General features: G+C 34.5%; 1 protein-coding gene and 1 long non-coding RNA gene across 2 annotated transcripts in view; one reads left to right on the forward strand and one right to left on the reverse strand.

Annotated features, from left to right (window-relative positions):
- LOC122067633 overlaps positions 1–4,183 on the reverse strand; it is a 10,593-nt gene extending 6,410 nt beyond the window's left edge. Inside the window, exon 1 of the mRNA XM_042631474.1 lies at positions 394–4,183. Coding sequence (XP_042487408.1) covers positions 394–3,448 — 3,055 coding nt within the window. The 5' untranslated portion in view covers positions 3,449–4,183. The remainder of the gene's footprint in view (positions 1–393) is intronic.
- Positions 4,184–4,822: 639 nt separating this feature from the next.
- LOC122067632 lies at positions 4,823–6,686 on the forward strand. The gene is made up of 2 exons (XR_006136800.1): positions 4,823–5,233; positions 6,376–6,686. It is a non-coding gene; the product is annotated as an uncharacterized LOC122067632 (long non-coding RNA).
- Positions 6,687–22,428: the final 15,742 nt, after the last annotated feature.

Consider the following 22,428-nt stretch of genomic DNA (forward strand, 5'->3'; position numbering starts at 1 on the left):
TTTTTTTTTAATTAATACCCAGTGAACTGTCCAATAGAATTTTACTCACACAATTTAGAGAAATAAAGAAGAGTGATAGAGAGGACAGATGAGCACAAGAGCGGATCAAGTTCACGTACGAGAATGTACGAGAATGGTACTAGTCCGTAGATATAGAATCAATTTTCTCTCTCTTCATTTAATAGATTCTATATCCATGGATCAAGAGTGTACGAGAACGAGAACCTGATCCGTTCACAGGGAGCATTGGATTCACCCTAGACACTGCCACATGTTAGGCCCTGCATACTACCTAATGGGGCACAATGTGCATCTCTAATTTACCAAAATAGAGGAATTAATAAATAAGTTAATCAAAACAAGAACATACATAAGCTTTGTAGGTTAAGTTACCTAATTTGGCCGGCATGGAAGTCCACAATTTGACACCCTTTGACAGTGTACCATTGTCACTTGGTAACCCAGCTAGACGAGAGCAACCTTCCACAGACAACCTTTGTAGATTTTCAAGGTTACCTACAAACTCTGGTAACATTTCAATACCAGTGTAGGACAGGTCCAAGCATTGAATGTTCTTCCACCCAATCATATAATGAAAAGACCCAGAAAGAGAAGTACAGTGAGAGAGCTTCAATGTTCTTAGTTCTTCCAGCTTAACCACGGACTCGGGTAACATTTCAATTGGAGTGTAGGAGAGATCTAGGTAACAAAGCTCTGGCAGTTCCCCAAATGTAGTGGGCAAGACCCTGATGCCAGTGCCACTCAAATCCAAGAAGCGTAAGCATTCGAGCTTATGGATGTCATCGGGTAAGCTGACAAGCTCCGGATTATTGCAGACTTTCAACATTACTAGCCTTTGGATCCTATACAGTGACTGCGGTAACAATTTCATGGAAGTTGCAGAGAGGTCAAGGCACCATAAATGCTCAGTATTGCTGGACAGATCATGAGGGGCTTCATAGATAATGTCGAATTGTTCGTCATCATCTAGTACCGTTAATGCTCTGAACTTCAGAAACCTAGTTAAGTCACCCACTCCCAATGATGATGGTGGTGAAGATGATGATGGTATTATCTGATCAAATCCATCCAAAATCAACTTCTCAATCGATGGAAGAGTTGGAAATACCACTAGTTTTGGACAATGCTCAATGTCGAGCAATTTCACTGAAGGAAGAAGCTGTGGTAGTTCTCTTAGGTCTTCACATTCTTTTATCTCCAGTTGCACGAGGCTAGGAAAGTGGTGAGAGAACTTCCTCAACTTTGGACATCCAATTATATTGAGATGACAGAGGCAAGGGAATTGCCCTATACCTTCTTCTTCAATCACTTTGGGCCACTCCTCCCACTCTTCCATTTTTTCAATAAATAGTTTCTCCAGTGATTGAAATTGCTTACTAGCTGATGACGAGCCATCCCCATATAACTCACTTCCCACAATTTTTATTGCATTGCAACCGGAGATGAATAGTTGTTTGAGCAAGGGCAGTTGCTTAAGATGAGGCAAGAACTTGCATTTGCGACAATTGATGAGACCTAAAGTGTGTAAATTAGAGAAAGGACACTCTATCCAGCTTGGGAATCTTGTACCACCGTAGTTTACAATCCATAGCTCTTCAAGATTAGGAGGAGGTTGTAGTTGGTCAAGTACATCCTCTTCTACTTTCTCATCTCTCCCCAAATCAAGAAGGGTATCAGCACTTTCATAATGACTCCAACGCAACCGCAGCCCAAGAAGGTGTCGCTTGTTCTTTAAATTGGCAACCATCGCCTCTCTTCCATTGTTGCTTACATTTTCCAAATTCAAAATGTCCAAATTCCCACGGAGTTGGGATAAGTCCCTCAACTCACTAATATTTTTTGACCCCACAACAAATGTGCTCAGCGTTTGAAGGCTAGTTAAGTTTCCCATTTGTAATGGCATTTTATATGAACCCCATGGGAGAAAAAGATGTCGAAGATTTACGAGGTTACCCAAATCTTTGGGCAACTCTGTAAGGTGCAAACATCCAGCTAGGACCAAGGTTTGTAAATTGTAAAGACTTCCAATTGAATCAGGTAATATCTCAATATTAGAAAATGATAGATCTAGAAGCCTTAAATGTTTCAACTTGCTGACTGAATCAGGCAACTTAAGGTTGAGACAATTTCTTAAATGCAGTACACGCAGGAAATGGAATTGCATGTCGGGAAAAATGTACCTGGGGACACCCACAATTCCACCTAGAGTTACAAGGGTGCGTACACTTTTCATACCCTCAAAATGTATCGCCTCAGCATTACAATTGTCCATAAGGTAGGATAAGTGACGAGTTGTTACAAGAATTTGGGACGGATTATCATATTCTCTCCGACTATATATTCCAGCCGAAACGAATCGTGCTAAATCATGAATTAAATCATGCATCACAAATCCCAATCCTACGTTACTGGATGAATCAAAGAATGACCGGCTGTGAAGTCTTTCTGATAAGTGATCACTGAAAGTCGGATGAAATGCTTGGGTATTATTAGATAACTCAAAGAAGGACCGCATAAATAGTTCATCAAAATACCCAACCCCTATATCTTCTAGTCTTTTATCTCCTTCTGGTTGAATAATACCTTCCGCCATCCACAAGATTACTAATTCAATCTTGTTAAAGATGTAGTCTTTGGGAAACAAAGCACAATACGCAAAACATCTCTTCAAAAGTGGCGAAAGGTGATGGTAGCTCAACATAAGTGATGGAAAGATCTCACCATGATCCCATATTTCATTCTCCAAAATATCTTCCCACTCACTATTCTCCCTTTTATCTTGCAAGAGGCTCGCAAGTGTCTTTACAGCCAAAGGTAAACCTTTACATTTCTTCATAATTTTTTTTCCAAACACTTCCAACTTTCGATTTGCTTCAGGTGAATTTTTATCCATGAAAGCATTCTTTCTAATAAGCTCAAAACAAGCCTCATCTGATAGACCTTGTAAATCATGATCTTCCTGAACAGTACGCACCATTGTTGCAACACCCTTGTTCCGTGTTGTAATCAATATCTTGCTTCCTGGCTTACCATATGCAAAAGGGGTGGTTAAGACTTCCCATTTCTTGTAGTCCTCATTCCAGACATCATCCAGAACCAACAAGAATCTTCCATCCTTATTAAATTTTAGTTCAAGTTTCAGCTGTAGTGCTTCCAGTGAATCATCATCAGGAGGGGTAGACCCGGTGGCTGACTTGAGAATTTCTTTGATCAACCTCACCACATCAAAGTCTTCAGATACACAGACCCAAACTCTCAGATCAAAATACTTCGAATTCTTAACTCTGTCACAGTTATAAACAAGTTGAGCAAGGGTCGTCTTTCCCGATCCACCCATGCGGACGATGGGCAGCACAGAGAAATTATTACCATTGTTATTGAGACTTGAAGTTTCGTCTGATAGCAACCAATCGACAATCTTGCACATATTATCCTCTCTGCCAAAAACATTAGAGTTATCCACCAAAGAACTCGTCGGTGGCCTTTGACTCACTACCCTAGGCCTTGAGGACCCAGATCCCTTGCTCAAGTTCAAACCTGTAGCAACTCCTTCTCTCGCTACATTTTTTAACCTCTGGTTGATACCCCTTGCAGCTCTTCGGCGAAGTTGTAAAACTTATCCTCGATGCCTTTTATCCCTTCAAACCTTTCATTGATGCCCTTAACAGCAGATTCTATACCAAACTTCAAAAAATATGAAACACTACTTTCAGTACTTGATGGAGTGAGAGGAACAGAGTTGCGTACCAGTTGGGTTGGATAAGCAGATTCGAATTTCAGGCGTACAAGTTCACTTGCATAATCATCCAGTATGTCGTCCGCATCATAAAGGAGTCGCTTGAGATGGTCAAGCCACACTTTCACAGCAACGCTGGTGAATTGCTTCATTTCAGCTTCATCAGATAAGAACTGAATCGTTTTTGACGTCTCCTTCAGTGATTCCAGTTCATCCAAGGCGATCTTCCAATATTGGCCCGAATTAGGAACGCTGGCGAACCGCTTCACTTCATCATGAGCTTCATCCAACATCATGGCGGACTTTGGATCTTGTATTCTTGATACTAAAAAATTCACTCCCACTTCAAAATTGATCTTCTTCCACCAGCGAAGGAAGTCCTTGAACTCAGAGGTGACCAACCTATCGTACATCCCCTGAAGGAATGCTGAGAGGAGCTCTCCGACAACTTTTTCCGCAGTCGACATCTTCTTCTTTTAGAGAAACGGTAAAGTGAAGAGAGCTCAAGAAATGAACCAGAAATGAGAGAGAGCGGAAGAAGAAAAAGGATAAAAGGATAGGAGTTGAGTCAGTAAATAAATGGTTACAATCACATGACTTACCCAAAACTTTTTTTGATTTTCACTGCTAATTGTTGTCCAAATACACAGTAAAGGATTTGTCTGTATTAACTGTTTGTATGGAAAGAGGTGGAATATGGATCCGCGGCATACCAACCATTAAGTGATATATTTATTTATTTATTTATTTTAGGAAATTACACTCCCCTCCCCTATATGTTTTAGGTATTATACAATCCTTCCCTGCGAAGTTTGTAATTACAAATTCTTCCTTTATAAGTTGTAGAATATATCAACCATACCTTGACCGTGAGTGAAAAACCATTAAGTGTGTTAGAAATTTGTGTTAACACCAAAATACCCTTGGTCTAATGGAGATGACGATTTTGTCTTCAACCATTATTATCGTCTTCTTCCTTGAGAAACCATGGAAGAATTAGAGTTTATTCTCACACTTGCGATAGGTGGTTCTGAAATTTGAAATCGGAGAGAGCATCAATGATCAACTGCAATGGATGCAAACACCTTCCGTCCCTTTGGCGTCTCCCAAAGCTTGAATCACTTACCATAAGTAAAATGGATCAAATAGAGCAGTTAAACGATGACTTCTTCTTCCACATTGGAAGTGGAGGTGTTTTTTCATCACTTGAGATACTTGAAGTTAAAAGCATGAAAAAGTTAAGAAGCTGGGTTACAAGTGACATTGGCCAGCTTTCTTTTCCAAAGCTTAATCAACTAACCTTCAAGGATTGTCCCATGTTGGAGCAATTTAATGTCCTTCAACTGCTCAATTCCATCTGCTGTCTGAAAATTAAAGATTGTGAACTACTAATACGATGGATGGATCAACAGCCAGGTTGGCAGAAGAAAAAGGAAGAAGACGATGGAAGCTCCATCTACCAACGCATTTGAGATGGTATGTATTTTCTTTTTCTATCTTGAAAAATTTTTACCCTCTTCAATTTTAATATTATGAGCTCATTAGGAATCAACTTTAGCCTCTACTAATCTACTCTCATTATTCAATACAAGATTTTTTTTTCTTTTGTTTTTCCTTCAAAAAGCAAAAATATTCTGTATATCAATACAAGATATAGTTGATATATAGAATTTAGACTATTTTTGGTTGCAATGGAATTGAAATTTTCGAACTTAAAAGGAAACTTTTATAATCACTACTATGGGATTATGTAAAATATAAACTTTTTAAATCTCTTATCATATTAAGTAATGACACAATTTACATGTGGTTTTCATTTTACATTAAAATGGTTTCGGATGTAAAGTAAAATGAAATTTAAATATTTAATAAGAAAATATGGAATGATGTGGACTTAGTAACATAGTTACATAGGGTAATGATTAAAAAAATTCTTTTTTAGTGCAAAATTGTCTCCACCATTCCATTTGATTTCTCTTGCAATCAAATGGAGCCATAATAGCAATTTTTTTTTGGAGTGTAATTACACCCAAAGAATTATTTAATGCAAAGGTGAAAAAGGAATTTGAAAATTTAAAAATCATTTTAATTTATAACTTTAAGGGAAAAGAAGCTCCCTGATTGCATGGCCATTGACGAGGGCCAACGTCGGGGAGCACATGGGCATACAAGGGTGGGGGCGTCATTTAGCCTCCCTCCCACCTGTGTCTGAGCATAGGGGCCACACGACTAGGTATTATTATTTTGCCCATTATTTTAATTCATTTTTTTGTGAAATGAAAAAATTTACCCTGATTGAAAGAAGGGAAAAAAAAAAAAAAGAAGTATTTTACAATAAAATGATAAAAATATTAAGGTTACAAATTATATAGTACCTCAGGAGATGTCAATAAGACAAAAAGATTTCTCATTAGAGTGCAAGGTGCCTATTGCAAGTGTGTCATTTTGGTGGAAAAGTGTATCAATTGAATGAGCCCTTGAGTCGCATCAAAATTCAGGATTTTGAAAGGTAATTAAATAATCATAATCTCGACATTAATTTAATCTTCATTAGTACTTTTCATATTATATTAATGAATCATTATATATCCTAATTAAAGTATCTTGCTTTTGTTCAGGTTGTACTACTTTCACAAAATATTTTGGGCTGAAGGTGAGAGTGATTGAATCAAGCTGGTGTTGTATCCTGAAGAATATTCAAAATTCTAAATCTTGTGAGAATCAATGAGTTTGAACAATGTCTTCTTTTTCCCCCTTTTTGGTTTCTACTTTGTCCATATAATTTAATTTTCAGTTCAAGTGTTGCTCCTTGTCTGAAGCCTAAGGATTTGTTTGGATGCCCAAAAGTATGGTTGCAGAACTTACTTCGCTAAAAATGTGTTAGACATGTTTGTTAAGAAGGTTATGAAAAGATTAATTTGGAAGTGCATTTATGTATTTATTTTTGAAGTGTATTTAATTAACTGTGTTGTAAGATTGATTTGCGCACTTTTACTGAAAAGGTAAAATTTAATGATTTCCTTTCACCATTCCTTTTGAGATCTTCATGCTAAAGCTATCATTTACTGTTGCATGTTGCTCAGGAGTACTGTTGGCAGATTTGGGATACAAAAGTGTCTCGTAGAAAACTCCATTTAGTTGGGATAAGATTGAGTTGGAGTTATTGTAATTAAGAAAAATGTTTACTTAGATTTGGAAACAATTTATTTATTTATTTATTTTTTATGATTAATGAAAAATTAATTGACGGAAACAAATGAAGAAAACACCTTTAGCAATCGACCCAATATGGGTATACACTATAAATTCCTTGAATCACAATTTTTTTACCTATTGAATGGGAGAGTTTGAATCAGCCAATGTTCGATGTGTTGGGGATGAACGTGCAACCACGAAGAAGTAATCAATCAAACAATCACATAGCATAAGAAATCAGAGATTTTTCACTAATCTACGGGAAACTCTCTACATCACCTTCCACCTTATAAAATGATCTTTGTGTCTAAAGTTTTTTCACACAGAAATAATATATAAGAAACACTAAAATCCTAATTCTCACACAATTTTAAATTTATCTCATGCATTTAATAGACTCAAAACCAAATCCAGTTACAAATATAAGGTCAATCATATAATGGACCCGAAAAATACTAGACACTCGCAATTCTAACACCATGAACCCTTTTGCTCAAAGTACCTAAACATGTCCTAGCCTCCTAGGTTTTCTTTTTTTTTTTTTTAATGCTAACGGGGAGCCCCTTGAACCTTTTCGGTTTTACAATTCAGGCCCAAGGATAAACCTTGATTACACAAAATCACACCTTCTCCTGTACTACATAAATATCTTGTTTCGGCATGAATTAAAAAAGTATGTGAAGGGAGAAAACTGAGTTTAAAATTCAATGGAATTATTTAGCCACACAATACTTTTGTGTTTCCATATAAATGTTTCAAAATATGGGACATTATTTTTGCAATTTGAGTTTTCAATTGATTATTTTTCGTTCTACATATAAGTTGTGCGCTCTCCAAATGCGATTGTAATGTAGGATTGATCTAAAATATCTTATTTTTAGAATTTGAGAATTATAATTTGAATCAATTAGACTAAAATAGAGACCGGCTGGAGTCTATGATACACTACAAATGTGCGAGAGGTGGTCTCTCTAGTGGGTAGTGATTTTTCTATATTGTATAACATCTGTATTATTATGTATACACCCATTAACAATTGAGTTCATTATGGGAGATGCATAAGTTGTTCTCTATTTCAAGGTTGATCACCGTTCTCAACTTATATAATAGTGTCAATACTCATCCCTTGATACCTTAGCTATTGTATAAAAAAGGAAACAGACAAAACCGATAGAAGGAGATAAATGACTGAAACATATTTCGTCAGTTGCTATAGATAGATATTATTTATTCACATGTGATTCTATGTGTATTTTTTTGAAAGACTAAAATAACACTGTAAAAATACATGTTTATGATTGTACGTGTCCAGGACTTCGCATCAAAAAAGTTTAGGCGGTTGCTCTAAGCCTGGTTTTGTATCTTCTCATGCCTCGTCTCTGGTTATGTAATTTCGTTTATTTACCACAACAAGACAAGAGAAAAGAAAAGACAAGAAAAGAAAAGACATGAGAGGGGAAAGGACCGAAAGGTGTAGATCTAATACTCATTGTAGGAGAGAGAAAAATTGTACAACCCAAGTGGGGTAGTAATAATTGTAAGTGGTTGGCCATCTAGCTAAGCTATGAACAAGTCCAATTTGACACTTGCGTTTTAGACATCTCTTTTTGAGATTGTAATGTGGTGCATAATCCCTTGAAAAGACATGAGAGGGGAAAGGTGTAGATCTATTACTCATTGTAGGAGAGAGAAAAATTGTACAACCCAAGTGGGGTAGTAATAATTGTAAATGGTTGGCTATCTAGCTAAGCTATGAACAAGTCTAATTTGACACTTGCGTTGTATACATCTCTTTTTGAGATTGTAATGTGGTGCACAATCCCTTGGCCTTGGGGCCACATCGTGGGGCATACTCAGATGTGGATGAGATGCAGCAGCAGTTTTTCCATTGTAAGTAAGAGAGAGATAAAATATTGCAGGACCTAATCCCTTGGATTCTATGTAATTTTTCTCTGTTTTTCAATTGATTTTTATTTTGAATAAAGTTTAAATATAGCTTAAACATCGTATGATTATCGTACAAGAACTTGATCCGGACCACTGTTAGCAAAAATACGTTTAAAATTCCATTTTAAACACGTTCTTTTTTTTACTGTTTAAAACACGTTTTTCCGTATGCTTTCCAAAGATGCTTAAAAAAACTCCAAACAGCAAGCATTCCCATTCTAAACACGTTCCATTTTTTGACATTTTTTAAAGACTTAACTTGTTGAACATAATGTCTACTTAATTAATCATATCTCTCTCTCCCGAATTCTGATTGACTTGATTCTTTTTCCAACTTGAAGCTAATTCAATGGCCTATATTTCTCATGTATTACTTTCAACTCAATATCACTGCATGGACCTTGAAATTGAGATACAGACTGATGCATTTACTGAAAAATGTTTCTAAAATGATAATTCTCAACTTAAACTGAACGTACATTATTCTAAGAATGTGTTGACTGTGTCGACAACATTAATGAACAACATCATAGCTAAGCCACATTGCTAAATAAAACTTGGACATGTGTGGTGTATGAATTTAGAATTAGTGTTGGATGATATTTAATTATATGTCACAAAATTTATAACGAGACATGAGATATATATGCATTAGTGTTGGATACTGTAGTTGTTTTGAACATTAGATGTAGGTATTCATATAATAATTCCTTAATTTTATGAGTATATTACCGTTTTTTGGTTCCGTTTGTTTGAAATCTACACATTTAAAACTCATACCGTTCATTTTTTTTTTTTTCGTTCTCTATTTTTTTGACTGTTTATTTAATCGTATCGTTCGAAAAAATTTACTATTTAAAACCCATACCATTCATTTCTATTTTTTTATCGTTCCCATTTTTGCTAACTATGATCCAAACTCACCCAATCCCTTGGGGGCCACATCATCAGGCTTACTCGGTTGTGGCAGACACACAGCACCACTTTCCCATGAGTCTTCCGACGGATACAACTAAATAGAGAGAGAGAGAGAGAGAGAGAGAGAGAGAGAGAGAGAGAGAGGTATCTAGAAATCGTAGAAGAAACAAATTGCATAAGCCAAGCGAGGGATGTAATAATTGTAAGTGGCTCGCCAGCTATGAACAAGTCGTTTTTGGCGCTTGGGGACGTTGATATCTCTTTATGGGATAGTGACGTGGTGCATTAGGCCAGCTCGTCTAAGGTTCCCTCCCTCCTCTCATGACTAAGGGTGTCAAAACCTGGGATTGGATTATGATTTTTGTACGGTGTTTGATTTATACTTGAATTTCATTAAAAATAAAAATTAATTTAAAAAAGTGAGCGATTAAGTAGAATCCAAGAGTTGATAAAACAACGTAGGAGAATGAACTTGATCTGGACTCATCAATACCTAACTCGAACTGGTAAAATTGGTCAGATCAAACCAAAAATAACTTGATCAAATTGAAATTGGACTGTTTTCAGTTTGAGATATTATGACCCCAAAACCAGATCAAATCGCATAGGAAACTGAACAAAACCATAGCCAAACTACTAAGAAACCAAAACCAACTCATAAAAAAATCAGGTTTTTGCATAATTTTATATAAATTTCCATGGTAAATTGAGCAAAAACTCGATCAAAGTCGAAATCAACTCAATTACAAATTGATAGAAGAAGAAAGTCGAATTAAAGTCAAACCGAACCAAAACCAGACTCAAAACTAAAACTGATATATTTCCTATTGGTTTGGTTTCGATTTTATCATTCCCACATGAAATCAACTGAATCCAAACCAAATCCAGACCAAACCGGCTGATTGACACCCCCAACATGACCCTAGTGGGGGCATGACTCAGCATTCTATACATAAAGGTTAGGTTCGATAGCTTGGAATTCCGTACCAGCCGATTCTATAGAGATCTTGTGTTTGGTCACATTCCTATTTTGAGTTTGGAAAGAGTATCCAAGGGAGTTGGATAGACAAGGAGTTCAGATATTTTGACATCTTGTGAGTAAAAAAGAAAGTCGCTTTGCCAACTATGGGAAGTCTTTACTAACAACAACTGGCCTAGCTTGTTCAATCTTTGGCATGTCTTTCACTTTGGAGAACCTCACCAAAACTGCTACTAACGATTTTATTGCCATCCCTTCCTAATTATGATATTAGAGAATTAACAATAGTTATCTTTTTCGTAAAGATATTAGAGGACAGTAACATTGCTTAGTTTTCCCCTCTACAACTACATATGACAGGTTATTAATGCATCTATTTTTAGAATCTTTCAAGATAATTTTTTCTTTTGGTAGAAAATATTTTTAGATCACAAAAATATTAATATGAAACTATTTTCACTGTTGTTGCTAGCTGTTCCAAACGCCACTTTGTAGTAGTTTATTTCTATATATTTATGAATCTGTAGGATTACATTTTTTTTTCCCTTTTTTTTTTTTTTTTTTGATTTAATGATCTAAAAAAATAATCTTTTTTTTTTTCCCTTGTTGTTCTTAACTGAATATATTGTATTTTTAATATTGGTTTAGTTATCCGTAAAGGTAGTTCAGCCACTTGGTGACCAGAACTTTAAAGTTTATCAAACCCAACCACCACCTTCCCAGGCACATGCGGCAGCTCAAACATAATTGCATTAAATAAAAAAATCATAGGATACTTTGCCCCAAGTTTCCCATACCTATAGCTCCAATTGTAGCGTTTAAAACTCCATTTTAAACACGTTCTCGTTTTTTACCATTTAAAATATGTTTTTTCATTTTTTTTTTCAAAGATACTTAAAAAACAGTAAATGACAAGCATTTCCATTCTAAACACGTTCTCGTTTTTTAGCATTTTTTAAGACTTACTTGTTGAACATAATGTCTACTTAATTGATCATATCTCTCTCCCGAACTCTGATCCACCTGATTCTTTCACCGACTTGGAGCTAACTAAATGACCTATATTTCTCATGATATCACCTTCAACTCAATATCAATGTATGGATCCCGAAATTGAGATACAAACTGATGCTTTTGCTGAAAAATGTTTCTAAAGTGATGACTCCTAACTCAAAGTGAACATACATTACTCCAAGAGTGAGTTGACTATGTTTACAACAATGAACAACATCATAGTCAAGCCACACTGCTCAGTAAAACTTGGACATGCGTGGTATATAAATTTAGAATTGGTAGTGAGTGATATTCAATTATATGTCATAAAACTTATAATGAGACATGAGATTTATATGCATTAGTGTTGAATACCGTAGTTATTTTGAATATAGATGCAAGTATTCATATAATAATTCATTAATTCATACGAGTATAGTATCTTTTTTTTTGGTTCCGTTTGTTTAAAATCTACACGTATAAAACCTGTACCGTCCGTTTTCCCTTTTTTGCCATTCACTATTTTTTTGATCATTTATTTGACCATATCATTCAAAAATTTTTACCATTTAAAACCCATACCGTTCATTTCTATTTTTTTTCCATTCCCGTTTTTGCTAATGGTGATTGCAGCAACTAGTCCATCTATATTAACTGAAGAGTCTTTGAAGTTTCACCTTTTTCATGAAAAATTAATTCATTGAACAAGTAGAATAAAGAATCACAGTGTCCACTCTTTTCCTCTTGTTCTTTGAAGGGCACCTGCAACACCAATTGCAAAAAAGGTAAAAGAAAAAGACATATTGACAGAAAATGTTTAATATCCCTGATTTTTTTTTGACTTAGTCCAACCTTGACTTGAGGTGATGAGTCAGCTGATGACGGAGCAGTCAAAGTCAATGTTTGTAATGAATGACGTGGCGGTCAAAATGTAAACTTGTTGACCAAAGTCCAAGATTCTTTGGCCTTATCACCACTATATTTTTGGTAAGTTTTTAAATGTTTTTGAATTGCAAAATTCCTTTTTAGACTCATACCTTTTATGGTAACTATGTGGTGAGGCATAACTATTTTTTTGGTTGTCGGTTACTTATAGAAACTCCTAATTTGCCTTACAATTACCTGCTTATTATAATTCATATTAAATATAGTATTTTATCTCCTCACCTCACATTATTTCCTTATTTGGTTTATATATTTATGGTTGATTTTCAAATCACCATATCTATTATGCTAATTATTCAAATTCATGCAATTATGATTTGACACCTAGATTACTATCCTTTTAATTATACTAACTTAGTGATGTTTTTTTCCCCTTCCTTATGAGATTCAAATCAAGATGGACAAATTGTCTAATCAAGGGGCATAAATTGGTTATCCTTTTTCCCTTCCTTATAAGACTTAAATCAAGTGGGACGAATTGTATAATCAAGCGGTATATGGGCAACACTTTTGACATCTCCTCCTAGCGTTGCTAACTAAATTGACAAGGGAGAAAACTGATTGGCCCTTTAAGATTTTATTCCTTTTTTGAATTAAGAAGAGAGCTTGAAAAATGAAAAGAGAAGAAGGTATGTTTGTAGCCTCTCACAAGGCTATAGATTTTGAAAAGAAATAAGAAAAGAGAGAGAGAGAGAGAGAGAGAGAGAGAGAGAGAGAGAGAGGGACACCCCCATTTTGTTCCCCTCTCTTGGTGATTCAAGTGAGAAAGAGAAGAAGAAGAAAAAGAAAGGTTCAACCCCTTTCCTTAGCTTCGTTTGATTAGGAGGGAGACGTTCGTTCACGACCTTCTATCTAAAGGTTTCTTCTTTTGGCCTTCTTCGAAAGTTATAAGTGGTTTAATTCACTCTCTACACATGGTTTTCCTTTTTATATAATTATTAACATTTGATATAGGAAATTAATTTGCATGTTTATATATTAAATGACTTACTCTTTTTGTTAGAGTTGTAAATTTATTTCTCTTGAAATTTCTATCTTCAAGCTTAATAAATAAAAATATATTAGAAATTTTGATTTATATTTATTTTCTTTTCTTTTCGGATTTGTGATTGTTACATTACATACCTATGTGGATTTTTGGATGATGTATGCTATCATTGAGTACATTTTATTTGTGCGAAAACCTCACTATCGATCAAGGTCATAGTACGGTATGAGCCATAGTACGGTATGTGACGATAGAGTATGTGTTATGGGAAGCTAGAGTATGTTTTACGCCTTACAAGAACCAATGGTGTGATTGTAATCTTGTTTACGAGATGGATGTGGATCAAGGTTATAGTACGGTGTGAGCCATAGTACGGTGTGAGCCGTAGTACGGTACGGGAGAACATGCTATTCCCATATGTTAGAACAATTATTGAGATTATGAATTATGTGAATGGGTTAACACACCGATCAAGGTCACAATACGATGTGAGCCGTAGTATGGTACGGGACGGTAGTATCAAATTTCATTGATCATGATTTGTGATATCTATTATTGTTTGATTGACTTGTTAGATTTTCCTTTATTTTCATAACAGTTCACATTTCATTTAAAAAGAAAACTTATTTCTTTTGTTTTCAAACTTGTGTGAATTGTAATTTTCGTCATTTACTAAGATTCCCCAAAAGCTTACCCCTTATAATATTTCAGATGATGGGATCAAAGCCACCCTCATCCTTATTATACCATAGGCATGCAATAGGCTCTTCATCTTCCTCTTCATGAATCTCAATCCCATCATCTAAAATATTGTAGAGATAAGTTTTTGGGAAATCTTAGTAAATGGCGGAAATCACAATTCACACAAGTTTGAAAATAAAAGAAATAATTTTTCATTTTAGATGAAATGTGAACTATTATAAAAATAAAGGAAAAATCTAACAAGTCAATTAAACAATAATAGATATCATAAATCATGATCAATGAAATTAACACCACCGTCCTGTATCATACGATGGCTCACATCATACTGTGACCTTGATCCACATCCATCTCATATGCAAGAAATTTTGAACAATCACACCATTGGTTCTTGTAAGGCGTAAAATACACTCTATCGTCTCGTACCGTACTACGGCTCACACCGTACTGTGATCTTGATCGATAGTGAGGTTTTCGCATAAATAAAATGTGTTCAATCATAGCATACATCATCCAAAAATCCACATAGAGACATAATGTAACAATCACAAATTTAAAAATAAAATAAAATAAATATAAATCAGAATTTCTAATATGCTTTCATTTATTAAGTGTGAAATACCAAACCCAATAAAGAGATAGAAATTTCAAGAGAATAGATTTACAATTCTAACAAAAGAGTAAGTCATTTAATATATAAACATACAAATTAGTTTTCTATATCACATGTTAATAATTATATAAAAAAGAAAACCATGTGTAGAGAGTGAATTAAACCACTTACAGCTTTCACAGAAGGCCAAAAAAAAAGAAACCTTTAGATATAAGGTTTTGAACAAACGTCTCCCTCCTAATCAAACGAAGCTAAGGGAATAGGTTGAACCTTTCTTCTTCTTCTCTTTCTCACTTGAATCACCAAGAGAGGGGAACAAGATGGGCGTCTCTCTCTCTCTCTCTCTCTCTCTCTCTCTCTCTCTCTCTCTCTTTTCTTCTTTCTTTTCAAAATCTGTAGCCTTGTGAGAGGCTGCAAACCTACCCTCTTCTCTTTTTATTTTCCAAACTCTCTTCCTAATTCAAAGTAGGAATAAAATCTTAGGGCCAATCAGCTTTCTTCCTTGTTAGTTTGCTTGGCAAGGCTAAGAGGAAATACCGAAAGTGTTGCCCATATGCCCCTTTGATTATACAATTTGTCTCCCCTTGATTTGAGTCTTATAAGGAAGGGAAAAAAGATAATCAATTTACCCCCCTTGATTTGAATCTCACAAGGAAGGGGAAAAATACATTACTAAGTTAATATAATTAAAAGGATAGTAATCTAGGTGTCAAATCATAAATGCATGAATTTGAATAATTAGCATAATAGGTAGGGTGGTTTGAAAATCAACCATAAATATATAAACCAAATAAGGAAACAATGTGAGGTGATGAGATAAAATACCATATTTAATATGATTTATAATAGGCAGGTAATTGTAAGGCAAATTAGGAGTTTCTATAAGTGATCGACAACCAAAAAGGCAATTATGCCGTACCACATAGTTACCATAAAAGGTATGAGTCTAAAAAGGAATTTTGCAATTCAAAACTATTTAAAAATTTACAAAAAATAGAGTGGTGATAAGGCTAAAGAATCTTGGACTTTGGTCAACAAGTTTACATTTTGACCGCCACATCATCCATTACAAACATCGACTTTGACTGCCCCATCATTAGTTGACTCATCACTTCAGGTCAGGGTTGGACTAAGTCAAAGAAAAATCAGGGGTATTACAAAAGGTAAATTCACACCCCTAACTTGTCATTTACCTTTGTGCTCTGGAGGTTTAAACATCGATATTGCAAGTAAGTTTCGTTGTATTTTTGCATTTCTTCGAGCGAGTGTGGTCATTACTTCCATACAACAACAACAATAACAACAACAACAACAACAAAGCCTTGTCCCAACTTAATGGGGTCGGCTACATAGAAGTGGTCATTACTTGTATGATTACTTCTATTTCTAATTCTTCCTTTAGATAGTTTTTTTTGCCTCTAGGCTGAGGTGATTTCATTTCCATCTTTACATTTGTGGCTGCAGGGGACTCATTATTTCTCTCAATTGTCACCTATGTCCCCTTCGGTAATTTTGTTATTTCTGAATTAGTAGAACTGTTCAAGGTGTAATTTTTATTTTAGATGATTAGTTGTTATTGCTCGCTTACATTAACATAGTTTAGTATTTCTTTCTTTTTTTTTTTCTTTCTCACATGACTGTTTTAATTAACTATAGTTGCATCTAAAGATTTTGGGACTTTGTATGTGTATTCTGTTGAGCAGGATTAGTGGAAAAGTGGCAGCTTCTGAAACACATCAATGGATTTTTCCAGATAGTTCTGCATTAGTTCATTGTCATCATTTGAAGTAATGATTCTCGTCTTCCTGTGAATTAATAATATTTTGGATACAATCACTTCTATCACCATAAACAGATTAGTTTTGATACTCCATTTATATAGTCACCTCATTAGTTGTATTGCTTCAGTTTGGGGATTCTCATACAGTGATGTATAACAAGCTCAGTTTTGAGCTGGGGTTCAGGTAAGTTTCCTCTTTGTCGCTTATTCATTGTGTTTCTTATATTCTAGTTTTGCACAATAATGTTGTTAGTCATAAGAGTTATTTTTTATTTTTTATATATTTTAATTATCTATTATAATGTATTGGTCATGGTTTTATCTATTATTTCTTTTGAGAATAATTTTGTTTGTTATCTATATATGTGTGATAGGTACCTAAGGCTTTCAATGGTCACGATGAATCACCAGGAAAGATATGTTCCTCTTTAATGAGTCATAATGGTTCATCTCAACAAGGTAAAACAATATAAAATATATAGTTTCATCATGAGTATATTAAATGTTTTTTAAGTGTTAATTGTGTTAATACTGATTACAGGAAGTAACCCAAATACTCAAGTCAATGAAGGTGATCAGACCCTTTCAGAACTACCTAACAACATAGAGCTTGGGAAGTTTGGACCCGTTCAAGATCCAAACAAGGAGCACTCAATTATTAGTCTGGTCTTCTTTTTTTTTTTCCTAGCATACAATATGAATTGTTGATGGAGTTAAGTTTTCTAAGATAGGATTGTTGATGTATTAAGTATGAATTTAAGTCATTCAGATGATCAACATGTTTTTTAGATGATTTTCGATTTAAGTGATTTAGATATAAACAGGAGCATTATATGTATTTTGGTTGTGTATTAAATGAATTATATGGGTTCGGATGATAAGTAGGATTTATGCATATATATATATATATATACTAGTAAAAATTATACGTGCAAATGCACGTAGGGAAAAAATTATCAAAAATTAATCTAAGGCATATATGTTGTCTTACATTTTGAGAGAGAGAGAGAGAGAGAGAGAGAGAGAGAGAGAGAGAGAGAGAGAGAGAGAGAGAGAGAGAGAGAGAGAGTAGGATGAAAACAATAAAATGGATTAAGCAACTCAATCAATAAGCTCTGCCATCCCATATATACCAACTCTAGTATATGAAAACTAGTAAATGGAGAAAGTAGGATGAAAATGTGTTAAAAACCTAAAATACTTGATTGTAAACATCAAAGCTAATGTTTAATTATTGAGAAACTCAATCGATCCCATCATATTGTATCGCAGTAACAAAGGATTAAACTAAGGAACTCAAGAACAAATAGCCACTCCTAACTATTACTGGAGTTAGAGAAAAAAAAATAAAAAAAAAAGGTAATAAGAACTTAAGCTAACCTAAACGATCTAAGTAACCATCTAGTTGTGGTAAGTAAATATTGATTTGAACTGGTAAAAAGAGCTCTGCATCTCCAACCACAATCATGTTCTCCCTAGACGGCATTGTAAGCCTCATAAGTGAGATCAGAGCAATGTTGGAGCCTTCCTAATTTCAGTTGAAGTGTGTAAGCAGAAGATACCATTGAGTATTTGATCTTATTGTAGCTGAGGCTATAACAAAAAAGATAAAGGGTTTCACCACTGAAGAACTTATAAGGCCTTCCAGGGTAGCCAAATTCTAGAAGTGGCCTTAGGGACATGGAATTCATGGGAAACTTGTCTATGTAATCATTAGTGTACCATGAAAGTGGCAACTTTCCACCTATATATCAAACACTTCAAGTGAAGGGATGGCATCAAAGAATCCAAGTCTCATGAGAACAACATAGTTGTTTCCAAAGCCCTATCAATGGTTCTCTGTTTGATTCTCCCACTCATAGTTGCATTCTCACCATAGTCTTGGAAGTACCATCCACATTCCAAATCAAACCAGAAATTACCAGCAAAAAAAAAAAAAAACAGGTTCACTAATTACACTTTAATTTTTTGCAATTTGATTGATAAGACACATTCCTAATAGTACCTGCATTTAGTGATTTTGCGATAACATCTTTATTTGAATTATCAGGGGTCGTTGCTTGAAGCAATGGCAAATGGCTCTTTTCGCTTGAGCAGTGGTGCGGGTTCGAGTCCTGGGAACTAGTCTCTCCGTAAAGGGGGTAAGGCTGTCTACTTATATACCCTCCCAGAACCTTACTTAAGTGCAGGAAGCCTTTATGCACTGGGTAACGGCCTTTTTTTTTTTTTTTTTAATCTTTATTTGAATTATCAAGCCATTTTTGTCTATGAGCTATTACATCCATTGAATAGCAATCAGATACAATGTACCGGTAAACCACAAAAGAATTAAGAAAAAAAAATGAATAATTAACTATTAATGTCAAATGGCCTAAGGAGAAGAGATTCAAAGAAGGGGAACATTACCCATTAAGACCCCACTGTCCTCTAATAGTGTCTCTCAAAAGTTTTGGGTCATTGGAAGTTGGGATTTCATTAACATAGGAGAACATAACCAACTGATTACAAAGGAGAAAAAATACCAACTAATAATAAAAACTTTTAAAAACTAAAAATAGGGCAAGAAAGAAAGAAACTTCCGAAACTTACTATGGGTAGAAAAAGATAAAGTGTTTACCAGGGATTTGATAGATTTTGATGGGGACTTGTGGCCTTAAAATCAACTGCTAGGGCTTTGAGAATGCATGTAGTGACATTTATTCATGAGTCCAACAGAGAGCCTTGTCTACCTCATCCGTAGCAGCCTTGGGCATTGGCAAAAGACATGCAGGTGCCTTTGTTGCAGCCTTGCGAGCAGATCAAGCTTGGAACATTAATTGAGTGACCATGAGTTCTCTCCATCACAAAGAGACTTTTGCTTGGAAAATTAGCGAGAGAAACCAGGCCTTTAGGGGATGTGATTTTGATTGAATTTCTTATCATGAAAAAAAGAAAAGATTTTGATTGATTTCAAGTTTCAGAAAGTGAAGGAATGTGGAGAGAGAGAGAGAGAGAGAGGATATAGAAGAAAATCAGAAAGGATATGTCTTATTTTAAGTTTGAAAAAAAAAATTAGAGAGTCATTATTGATAAAGAAACTAAATGAAATTAGCAAAGCAATTGGAAAGAAAATATTTTACAAAAAAAGAAAGGAAGAATATAAAAATAGAGTTTCTTTTTTAATGTATATATGATATTGAATGTGGCAAGATAGAAGGAGAGAGTAACGTGAGAGAGAGGAGGAAAATAATTTAAAAAGAGAGAGAGAGAGAGAGAGAGAGAGAGAGAGAGAGAGAGAGAGAGAGAGAGAATCTAATATTATTTTTATTTGAACCAAATAAAGAAACAATTATTTAGAAACTAATTTTGTTACAATTATTTAGAAACTAATTTTGTTTCTTATCACGAAAAAAAGAAGAAAAGATTTTGATTGATTTCAAGTTCCAGAAAGAGAAGGAATATGGAGAGAGAGAGGATATAGAAGGAAATCAGAAAGGATATATCTTATTTTAAGTTTGAAAAAAAAACATTAGAGAATTATTACTGCTAAATAAATCAAATAAAATTAGCAAAGCAATTGGAAAGAAAATATTTTACAAAAAAAGAAAGAAAGAAAGAATATAAAAATAGAGTTTCTTTTTTAATGTAAATATGGTATAGATTGTGGTAAGATAGAAGCAGAGAGAAACGTGAGAGAAAAGAGGAAAGTTGAAGAGAGAGAGAGAGAGAGAGAGAGAGAGAGGAGCGTGAGAGTTTGAGAGAGTAAGAATCTAATATTGTCTTTATTTGAACCAAATATAGAAACTAATATTATTTCTAAATATTAGAGGGAGAGAATATAAAAATAGAGTTTCTTATAAATAAGGGGACTAATTTGATATTGAGCCACTCAATTAATACTGAGACAAATAAGGAGATTAATTTTTTTATTATAAAGAAAATAAAAAAATTATTTTAAAAAATAAAGGGTACTGAAAAAAAAAAGAAAATTTAAAAAAAATTAGAAAAAATGATAATGAAGAAGTTAAGGTATTTAAATAAACAAGAAGGGTAAAATAGTCCATAAAAAGATTAACCACTAAGCATGAGTACATGCTTTTATATAATAGTATGATATATATATATATATATATATTTTTTGTATGTAAGTTATTATATATTGTGTATTAACTGAATTATATAGGTTTACGAAACAAGTACATTTGTATAAAAATATATTAAAAAAATTGATACTATATACTATCACCACTCAAAAATTTCGTATCTATGTCTTCATAATAAAATATAGCAGTTAAAATTCACATCTATAAATTTTATTACATGAAATATTCGTTATTATAAAAGCGCAGCCACAAATTGTGGTGAATATTTATGCATCTAAAATCTGTAGTTATAGATTTTGCTGCACAAAACATTTTATCACTATAAAATCACAGTTACAAATTCTGGAGCGCAAAATTTCGTAGTTAAAATCCATAGTTACAGATTTTGCTGCGCAGAAAATATGCGACTACAAAAGGGCAACTACAAATTTTGGGGTGTAAAATTTCGCAGCTATAGATTTGCTACGGGAAAAAAACATACTTAGAAATTTGCAGAATAGATTTACAGCGGAAATATTAGCAGCTAAATATCCGCAGCCATTGATTTGCTACAGAAAAAATTCATAATTTAAAATCTGCAACAATAGATTTACTGTAGAAACATTCACAGTTAAATATCCATAGCTATAGAGTACCCTGTCCCTACGGTGTGAAATCCGTAGCTACAAACTTAGTGACGGCACTTGTAGCTACGGATAGCAAACCATAGGTAAACCGTAGTAATAGCCTATTGCTGCGAATTTTTAAACCTTTTGCCATAGAAAAAAACGTAATTATATGCCTTCTTTGTTGTAGTGAAAATTAATAATGATTTGGTACCAGTGATGAGTAGATCATCAACGTAAACAAGGAAGTCGAAAATGCATTCATCGGTTTGGTTGTAAATGAAAAGGGAACTGTCTAAGCGAGAGTGGGAGAAGCCATTTCTAAGAAGAAAGGAGCTCAATTTTTGTACCAGGCACTCATGCTTGTTGGGGATCATATAGAGATTTGTGAAACTTGCACCACGTGCATTGTGTTGGGTCATTTCAATAAACCACTGTTGAACTGTAGTATATTACTATCGCTATATAGTGTATACTTCATCAATATAGTAGTGGTAATATTTCATGATGCAAGCTTGCCTTTTATCTCACTGTTATAAGAGATTCAACCTTCTCAAGGCAGCCGATCAAACCGCAGCCCCCACAACAACCTTGCCTAGCCTGGCAGGTCACATGCACGGCCTAAACCAAGTTCAACTTGGTCAACACCAGCAAACCAAATCCAAGGCCAGTTTGTCCAAGGTTCTCTCCCTCCTCCCCATGATTAGGGGTGTCAAAACCTAGCCCGAACTGGTAAAATCGGTCTGATCAAAAGAAAAATAACTTGGATCAAATTGAACCAGGTCTTTTTGGGCTGTTTTCGGTTTGAGATATTGACCCCAAAACCAGTCGACTTGCATAGGAAACCGAACGGAACCATAACCAGACCAGTAAGAAACCAAAACCAACCCAAAACTCATAAAAAATAAGGTTTTTTGCATAATT

Source organism: Macadamia integrifolia, unplaced genomic scaffold (assembly GCF_013358625.1).
Source record: "Macadamia integrifolia cultivar HAES 741 unplaced genomic scaffold, SCU_Mint_v3 scaffold3024, whole genome shotgun sequence".
Taxonomy (NCBI): domain Eukaryota; kingdom Viridiplantae; phylum Streptophyta; class Magnoliopsida; order Proteales; family Proteaceae; genus Macadamia; species Macadamia integrifolia.